Source organism: Sparus aurata, chromosome 20 (assembly GCF_900880675.1).
Source record: "Sparus aurata chromosome 20, fSpaAur1.1, whole genome shotgun sequence".
NCBI lineage: Eukaryota > Metazoa > Chordata > Actinopteri > Spariformes > Sparidae > Sparus > Sparus aurata.
The window spans coordinates 12565312-12575655 of NC_044206.1; the positions used below are offsets into that span (position 1 = coordinate 12565312).

Here is a 10344-nt window from a genome sequence, read left to right on the forward strand (position 1 = left end):
CGTGCTCAGGATGAAGGGAGCGACTGTGTGGCACCTCAGCTCAGCCGAGTCTGCCACGCCGCTCCCTTAATAGCAATTTATTGCTTCCTGAATCCTGAAAATGGGAGGCCGAGGACAACAGAATTCCAACCTCTGTTTTCTACCTACTCTCCCCGTCCAAACAACCTCAGGGTCCTAAACACTCCCTAAATCTCTCCGCCTTTTAGGCCCCTTGCTCACTCAGGCCTGCCATTTGTTCAGAGCTTTCAGGGATCTGATTCATGGGCACTTGAAGTGACTTATGTCTGAGAAAAAGTTTACCATGCTAGAAACCTTTGGACCCGAATGCTATAAGATTGGTTAAACGGTGAGAGTGCTAATAAATCATTGACGCAACCGCTTTATGTTTGTGGGGCATAAAATGACCAGAGAATGGGTTCAGAGTGAGAACATGGGAAAATAAATACATTCAAAAACATCAAGGGGTGTTTTTCTTACAGCTTATCTTTTAATAACATAGACAAACATAAAAATAATTCACAATACTGACACAATGTTGTTTTTTCCACAGACTTTTTTTTCCCTCTTTCTAAAATTTCTTATTAACATATTTACATTCACATTGACGCTGACATGATTTCACATACAAAAAAAAATGACAAACAGCAAAATGGCAGTGTAAGCATTTAAGACATACCGCTTCAGCACATCACGGCAATTTGGTATAAACCCCCTCCGCTTGTTGATATAGTGCACATCAGAACAGAATCATTACACATTAAATGCATATTTTGTGTTGCTCTTGAGCTAGCCAAGTCCAGTTTGATAGCTTGTTTCTCCACCAAAAGCTGGTTAGAAGACTTTATATCATGTAATAACACTGGACTTCAGTTCTGAGTGGCTGTTGTCACCAGTTTTATAAACATTGCTGAGTATATACAGGTGAATATCTTGTATAACACATCATAAAGTAGCTTCTTGGTTTGATCTTCTTATGCGTGATAATAATACGACAACAACTAAACTTAGAACTGCTTTGGCGATCCACCCCAACACAATCTTTTAAATAATTATCTTTAAAGTCCAATTCAAATTACAATTTTGCATCGTACACCTTAGAAAAAATGCCTAAAAGCCTGCATCTCCTTACAGAAGCAAAACAAATCTCAGAGTTGGCTAAAAATGTGAAAGTGCTCTCAGCACTACTTTGAGCTGTGAAACCTGCTCAGGTAACCTCAGATTTGTGTTTCTACTGTACGTGCTCACATTATCTGTACATATATTAAATTCGCTCCACTATGCTACATATAGTTGCTTTTATTTGGTTTTCAGTGCTTGCAGCATCACACTTTCTAGATCATTCCCTTTCCTTTATCAGTGCAAATATATATATATTTTTTAATGTTTCCTTTTGCGAGGACTTTTTTTTTTTATTAATAATCTCCTTAATAATAGTAACACTGAGGATGACCCCTGTACAGCCAGCGAAACATCACTTTCCTGTGGCCAAAAGGTGCCTTAAGTGTATCCTCAGTGGGATTCCACTAATAGGCAGTAAGCTTTCTATAGAACTTTTCATAAATTTTCCTGAGTTTCCTCGCAGTGACTCTCAATAGGCCTGAATTAATGGCTTCACTTTATTTATCCCAAATGGAAAGCTTTTCAATAGATTTTCTCTTAACCAGCATAATGGCATCACCGTTTGTATAACCCGTCCAATGCCAAATGCTTATTAACATTTCGGCCATGCCCCTCGTGTCAGAACTCCACCTGGTTCTTTCTGACTCGGTGACTGCATATTGCACTGAAATGGAGTTGGGAGAATTCCATTTCACTCCTCAGTCCTTTGGGAAGACGATATCCATCGATGGCACCCTGGCTACATCGGCCAACGGTTGCACACGGTGGCTTCTTCCGAAACATGGGCTAAGTCTGGCTTTCAGTGCGGACTCGACTCTGAGCGGTAGACAAGCTGCTGCAGAGTTTTTAGCTCAGTCTACAGGCAGTTCGCAGGGTATCTGCTGGGCTGCTTTGGCTATAGTGTACGCCCGCTGGAAGTCCTTGTAGCGGGGAGCACAGCCCAACCAGGCCTCTCCGAAGTGGACCCGGCCGGTGAAAAGGAAGCTGCCGGGCCCCGGTTTGACGCCACACTGCAGCAGAGTTCTGACCTCACCACGACTGGCCACGCGACTGTTGCCGGTGAACAAGGCGTACTTCTGACGAAACACCCGCGTGGCACTGACCTTGATCACCGCTGCGCGGAGGTTGTCGTCTTCCACCACTGATCGGATGTTACCTCGAACGACTGTGGATAAACAGGACATTCAGATTAATTTCTGAGATTATTTTACAATTATTCACTTGAATTTTGTTATCTTAAAGGTGCAATATATAGCTCATTTAGCTGTTCAGCTAGTGGTCAGTTCAGTTAGCTTGGAGCACTGTGTTGCTTATTGGTTAGTATGTCGGTAGATATCTCCATAACACAATATTTCTTTACATTCTGATAATAATTTTTGCTAAATTTTGAATGTTTTAACTAGAATTCTTACATATTGCACCTTAAAATGTTTTGCTGTATGTCGTCCTATTGTAGCTAGAGGTGCAACTCAGTACGGGGCTACCAAGTTATTCTAAAATCCATACAAGGCCTCTGGCCCGCTCACTAATCCCTCTAACTTTTGTTGCCATCTGAACTTTCCTCAGTGCCATTACAGCTCAATCAGGGGTCTGCAGATTAGTCCACTGCCTATTCTTGAGGGGGGTGGTGTTTGGATTAGTCCACTACAGTGCCTCCATTAGGGATTCCTATGTGTGGAGCTGGGGGTGCAGAGATTTGCTGTTTCACCTTTAACCTTTGCACTTTTAAAGAGGAGGGGATTTGGGGGCACCGAGGTGCTCTGACTTTAAATTAATTTGACACAACCGATTTGTACAAGAAGTCATTACATTCTAGTACTTCTGGCTATTTGTTGGTTTGGCGTAATGTCTTACTCTTGGTTGAATTATTATTATTTTTTTTTTTCAGAGGTTTTATCTGCAACTTGTTATTTAATGAAACTTACCAAAGTCACTGGTGCAAACAGCCATCAGAATCTCAGTGTTGTTGCAGGGTCTGCAGGCTTCTGGAGAGACAACAAGGGGAGGAAATGGGAAGAAAAGAGAGTCAGAGTCAGTTGGTGACCTTGTGTAACTCTCTAAAAGTGTTCGAAAAACACCTATATGCTAATACTTTAACTGAGCCTCTGGAAATCAAAGACCTCATTTCCAGATCACATGCACAGGAATGTGAGATGTGAATCCGGACCTAAAACTCGGTGCAAAGACGGGCAACAAAAGGAGAGACCAACCACTGCGTTCTAACAGACAGCTGCTACTTTTACAGTTGACGGAGGGGAACCGGTGGAGCTTAAAGGTGCGAGGCTCTTCCACCCCAGACGATTTAAAGGCCGAATGAAACTTCCCCCCTTAAAGCCTTTCAGGGTGTCTACAGTCACACCTCATCAAAAGCCTGCTAGACAGGGGCCAAGGACAGGGAAAGGGGGTGGACTTCAAAGATTTTGCTTTAAAGGACCATAATCCCACTTCTTAGAAAATACTCCCCTTTTTTTCTTTCTTTCTTTCGGCTAAGGCTTGACAAATTTTCCTAAAGAACTGCAAAACATTAAATGACTTTCTAAAACTTGTATCAGGATTTTAAACCAAACCAGCAAAGCCCAGTTCATCTGCATTAACTTAACTGTGGGTAGTTAAAAAAAAAGAGAATGAAAAGCTCCTGGCATTTTTTAAAGTTCTCCTTGTGGTTCTTTGGAGGCCCCTTGCCCACCCCACACATTCTCCTCTTTAGTGAAAACCTCTTGATAAATGAGATTCCTTCCTCTCTAGTCCACAGCAAACCCCCTTCCAAACCTAATCAGTGTGTGTGTGTGTGTGTGTGTGTGTGTGTATGTGTGGGAGAGAGAGAGATGTAGGAGGGAGGGGGGTGTATACTCCTACAGACAAGTCTCCCCACAGAGAGGCAGCTCAACAAAAGAGAAGAGCATCTCAGCTGGGCAGAGGCCTCCCTGTCGCCTAGGCGACGGCAGTAATCCCAGAATACTCATGCGGCACCCATTCAAAGGGCTCTGGACTCTGGAGAAAGCCCCACATACTGTGCTTTTGTGCCCCCCCCCCCCTCCTCCTCGTCCTCGTCCTCCCTACTCTTGGGCTCCCCCTCTCCTCCTCCTAACCAGCACGCCTCTGGGGAAAGTTTGGCCACTTCCTCCTCTCTGCACTCTGCATGGGCTGTGGAAAGTCCAAGCAGCCCACAGAGGCCTGGTGTGAATTATGAATCATCCACAGGGAGGATTTTACGGTGTATAATATCATCAGTGGTGGGTTGAAACTTGCATTTCCCAAACTTTTCAGGAGGGGGAAAAAAGAAGTCCGACCACAGTTTAGTGGTTTTTATTAAAGAGTCCTTGTGACCGAAAAACGAGCAATAGATACACACTGTTGTATCACGATGGAAACAGAGTGAGCTGAGAATTAAAGGGGCACTACGTAATTTTGGAGAAGAAATTCCAAATCCAAATTATGACATTTACAATATTGATGAGGTTATAATACAAACTCAGAAGTACTTAATTTTCCATAAGTGAATAAACAAGCTGGTCTTTTCTTTTGCTTCTGATTACACAGTGCACCTTTAAGTTTTAAAACTGGCTACTAAAAAATGTCAAATTCAAGTAAAAGACTCCAACACTCAAACCAACATGGCCGCCTCCATCCTCTCAATGACTCACCTTCACTGCTAATGGGGTTAGAGTCCAGCGACAGCCGAGCGGTCCAGTCTCCTCTCAGCTCATAGCGGAAGGATGCGATCCTCCTGCTGATGTCCTGATGAGGTGTCGCCTGCAGGAAGAGAGCCACCCTCTCCCCAGGTAGACGGCTGAAGCAGCGAACCCTCGGCGGTGGGGAGGACTCCAGGCGGTCCCCCACCAGGAGCTCCAGGACCCCGTCCCTCTCCAGGTACAGCTGGGCCCCGTGGAACTGCTCTGAGGGCTTGACGCAGGCCGTGATGAGGCCCGAGCTGCTGCCGCCCGGCCCCACCGCCATGGAGGGCAGGCGGGGTGACAAGCTGAGGCGCAGGGCCCCTTTGGGATACAGCCAGTCCAGGGTCCCCTCAGAGCAGTGGAGGGAGATCTGCTCAACGCTGCCCTGCTGCTGGGACAAACCACTGTGAGGAGGAAATACAAGGGAGGAAGACAAGGTTACTTAAAGGTTCATATTAATATTTTTTCAGCCAAGAATTTGGGCTCAAAATCCGGTGTGTGCCTTAAAACATCAACAGGATGGATGAACCCAATGTGAGCCCTTCTGATGGGAACATTTAACAAAAAATATGGGGTAAAAGATTAGTACAGAACAAAAAATGTAATAAAGTGAATTAAAAATCCAACTTTAGTAAAACTTTAGCAGATCAGCACACTCAGAGAAGGCGCCGCCTACTGGCAGCTTTTTGCAGAGGCAGGGGCCAATCATTGCATCTTTAGGGCCAAACTTATATATATATATATATATATATATATATATAAAAAGTCCTCTGCAGGTTTTTTAACAGGTTATTCTAAAAGAAACGATCCTTCACTATCTGCATGCATGCACTGTATGTTTTTCCTCCGGGTTTCACACTTAATCCTCCAGTCTCCTGCCTGTCTGGACCCCCCATGCCTCCTGCAGACAGCCCGCAGGGACAATCGCAGAAGGGAAGGAGAAACATTTTAATTGCGTCCCTGAGTGCAAGTCTCAACATGTTGCAGCCCAAACAAGCGCTGCCCTTTACTGACCGGACAACGGCTCTAAAACAACAACGAGCCACCTGTAGCATCTCTGAGCGGCATTATTTAGTGAAGCGTCTCTTCTCATTGTGCAGCATGCACGAAGAGCACAGGCGACACACGATGACATGAATGAACACTTGCCTTCCTCTCCAGCTGCACTGGTCTTCAGAGTAGTTTGAAAAAGCCGCGTCAAAAATGGCAAAAAGTAAAATCCACATTGCGTTAATCCAAAGTCCAGACGCAGACATTTTTTCGACTATTTCGTGATGCAATTTAAAAAAAAGAAGAAAACAGAAATAGATAATTCCAAAGCTCCGTGGCGCTAAACCTCCTCTATAAAACAAATGCGAGTCTATCTCTCCATATCTCTTGTGTATCCTCTTACCCCGGCGCGTAAGATAAGAGAATACCGCTACACTCTCTCCTCTGCTCTCTGAACTTCTCCGGACTGCTGTGCGTCAAGGGACGCAGAGTCTGAACTTATCCCCCCTCTGAAAAACTTGACGGGCCAATCAGAGGCCGAGGAGTGAAACTTTAAACCACTCACCACGAGCGGAGGGGGAGGGACGTCTGACCTGCAGACTCAGTAACAGTATGCAACGACAAACCAAGTTTCCATTCACTATTGTCTGACATGTCTGCGTAGAAAATACTGATGGACTTGATGAGAAATGAGTTTGAAGACACGTAATTTATTTTATTATTTCTGTTCAGGCTCTTTTTCATTTTTATTCTTTTCATTTTAAAAGTGTTATTACTGAATCTGATCACACTGTCTATTGATTGTGATTTGCTGCCTTGTGTGAGATAGTTTGTTATTTGAAAGTTACTCTTAGACTAAAAAAAAAATCAATGATGGATACTTTATATTTCCATTCAGTTACTGTAGTCACTTTGCAGATTGCATGCTGCATCAGAGCCACTGAGTGATTTTTTAGATGTATTTATTTAATCTGCACTGATTGCGATTATCAGTATCAGAGTATTGTATCGAGTAATCGGTGTGAGGGGAATTCTTTAATGTCCCTTATTTTATTTTGATATGTTGTTCTTGCATATGAAACCAAACAAATATAGATGCAACATTAATATGTATGTGGGGTGAAATCTTGTGACGGTCATGTGGCTGCAGGGTATGAATAGATGTATTCATAGTATGATATGTTGTGAAAATTAACATAAGTAATTTAGTTAAGGAGCTCATCCTGAAGGGGTTTGTGAGGCCTCCTCTGTGTGTATGTGTTCTGAATATAGGTTAATGTGTGACACGTAACAATGGCGGACGTGTATAAGAAGTTTTATGTGTATCATGAGGCGGACGTTGGGACAATTGGAGTGGTGCTTTGAGTGAAGCAATGTGCAATCTTGTGCCTATGCAACATTTACAGTATTGTTTTGGGTTATTATAAAAGATGAGGAGAGACTGCCTCTCTTCAGTCATCGTCTATGCGCTGCTGTTGAGTGACTCAATAAAGAACTTATAGAAAATAAATATTGTGTCAAACTTGGTGTTTTGACTGACTCGCATCTGCATTAGAGAAGTGACAGATTTTCAGTTGCCAGGCCGGTAATTATATTAATTTCAGGTCATGTCCAGTTAGCTTTATGCAGAAATGGTTGGTAGAAATGTCCTTAAGAGGGATCCTTTTTCTTTTGTTTTTATGAGCCTGTACTATCTTACTTTTACTTGAGTGAAGAATGTGTGTATTTTCGCTACCTCTGATTACATTTATTGCAGGAAAATCTCTTTTGATACAAAGCGCATGTAAGACTTTTATTTAAGTACCATTATGAGTTTTAGCTTTAAGTTTAACAAAAGTTTTATTTTAACACAATATCTTTTACTCAAGTATGACTTCTGGGTACTTTTTGTAACACTACTTGAAAATAATAACCTTCATACAATAATAGTTTACCCCTCATATGGTTTAATTTACTGATAAAAGAATTCTCCTTTATCTCCTTAAAACAGATATTTTTCATTTAAAAGTTTAAGTACAGCACACTGTTGCCCTACCGCCATTATAATGACAGCTCTCCGAAGCAGTTCAGCTCAGTGGTTATAGACCATAACTTCATGGCAGTGGGTTGTTATTTATATTCTTGATTTTATTATTTTTTTCCCTTTTTGTATCATTGTCTTTTTCTTACATTCTTATGTATATTGCTGTTTTGCACGTGTCGTAGAGGCTACTGGATACCTAAATCTCCCGTGGAAACTATCTATCATACGTCCCTCTAAAGTCCATTCTCAGTCTCTGCACTGGAGGCATTAAGCTTTATCTTTATCCTCATTTAAGTTGCATACTACACCATGATTGGCTTCTAACTGACTTGTGATGTCACAAAGTCTTCCTGGTGCACAAACATGTTGAACTCAGGTTTAAGTTGGACAAACAAAAACTTTCTTCAACAGATGAAGCTGAAAAAATAACGTTTATTGCCGAAATCTTTCTCGTGAAGGTCAAACATTCAAGTGAGGAACAATAAGTGGAACACATTTTTGAGTGGAGGGGGACTTTAAATACACCATAAAAATACTTTGTGATGCCGGGTTTTATAGCAGAGAAATGCTGGTTTTCAACTTATTTAATAACTTTTCTTACATTCCTGCTTTCTTTTGAAGTCATGGTTGTTAGGATGTCAAAAAAGGACCAAATAGTTATTTTTAACATTGAAAATCCACCAAAGTTGCGTACAATAAAGCTTTTTCATGTGTGGATTTAATCAGTAGCCTTTTAATGTGCTTCATTCCGCAACATTTAGTTTTGTAACAACTCAAACCATTTCAAAGTCTTCTGAAATGTTAGAATATCTGATATATTCATGAGACTTGAAGTAAACAAAGACTAAATCAAACCAAAAAGGCAAAAGAGGAGACATAAAGCAGTGGTCACAGTTCTATAATGCTAACCCGATTTTCAGACGCACCATATATGATGGTGATGATGATGATGAAGATTTTGACTCCTCTGGTTGTCATGCCCTCTGGCCTTTACCCCGCTGAGCTTCTCTTTCATGTTGTGGTATTTATAACCAAATCAAATATTCTTTTGTGTTAATGCTGCCATCCATCTACCCGAGCCAGTGACTTTTCAGTGTACGTGTGTGTGTGTGTGTGATGAAAGTCTAGGCCCCTCCGATGGAGTTATGACAAGCCCTCAGACCAACACAAAGGCACATGTGCAGAAATCCAGCTGCTTTATTGTCTGCGATGGGACGGAGCTTTGTTTTCCACAGGGCAGCTCAAAGCAGCAGAGTTTAAAGTGCCGAGCGACAGGGGGGTGACCCAGTCAAAGACACATGAATACATTAGTGCCTAAACTCAGTTATGGACTTCGCAGATATGTCATAGCATCCACGTGTGCACAGCGTTCAGACCTAGACAGTCAGATTTACACACATCAGCACGCATGTATTCATACACGCGTCCATTAAAACAATGGCACACACACACACATGCTTTGTGACCTTGGGATGACCTGAACCACAGTCTCATCCAGACAGGATCATATTCAGTGCTTTCATGTGGATGTATAATGGACTGATCTTACAGTTCAAACATACTGAGATGAAACTCATTTGATGTGGCTATCAACTTTATTATAACAGCATGACTCTCAGTTACTGGGGATTTTCATCACTAGAATATTGGATGGAGAATTAGAAATAAAGCATTGCAAGTATCTTTGTCATCCAAGTGAACAACGTCGAAAAAACCGGCCCAAGGTTAGACCTTGACTAGAATTTTTTTTCATCAGTATTTCATCAATTTACCAAACTGCAATAAACATTTATGTTGCATTACTGGAATCCTTCGTCCTTGAAACGTCGGTGTCACAGTAACGTTGTGTTTTCCTTCACAAATGATACATTTGAGTGCAGAGCTACAATCAGACAGCTTCTAGACTATTAATTAGTTACTTTTAAAGGTCACTGTGAGTGTGTGAACCATCAGACCTGGATGTTTCCATCCTGCACCCAGAACAATGGCATCTTTCACTCTAATGAAACACTGTCTGCTTGTCCTCATACTTTGACCACTGAACCTGCAGATTCCCGTAGAGTTCTGGCTCCATGCTATTCCCGCCGGCCTGCCAATGAGGGCGTCTTCAAACACTGCTGCTGTACGCATACAAGATTTTGTGTGCATGTGTCAGTGCTGTGTCTATTTACCTGGTGTACTGTACTCGTCCGTGTGTGTGTGTGTGTGTGTGTGTGTGTGTGTGTGTGTGTGTGTGTGTGTGTGTGTGTGCAAACATAGGGAGGATGTAGCGACAGTGTGGTGTTACTGGCATTTACGGGACCTTGACATTGTGTACTTTTCCCTCGCTGTCTGTTCTCGCTGTCTCAGACACAAAAAGACTCTACAAATATTTTATTACAAGAAGCTTGTAAGGCTTCTCTGAAAGTGACTGCAAAATCCTTAGAATATCACACTTTTGTCTCTTAAATCAAAGGTCCAACATGTCTGAGACCTGAAAACCTAATCCTGTTGCAGCACCAAATCCTCTGGTAATGAATGTGAGTGGTTACTTGTCAT

The 10344-nt window shown here is 42.2% G+C and overlaps 1 protein-coding gene across 1 annotated transcript; it reads right to left on the bottom strand.

Annotated features, from left to right (window-relative positions):
- Positions 1–465: 465 nt before the first annotated feature.
- metrn (meteorin, glial cell differentiation regulator) lies at positions 466–6269 on the bottom strand. The gene is made up of 4 exons (XM_030401329.1): positions 5943–6269; positions 4764–5197; positions 3045–3104; positions 466–2284 (listed from the first exon to the last, which is right to left on the bottom strand). The coding sequence occupies exons 1-4, from the start codon at positions 6047–6049 to the stop codon at positions 1971–1973; spliced, it is 915 nt and encodes a 304-aa protein (XP_030257189.1). The 5' UTR covers positions 6050–6269; the 3' UTR covers positions 466–1970.
- Between the last annotated feature and the right edge of the window lie 4075 nt (positions 6270–10344).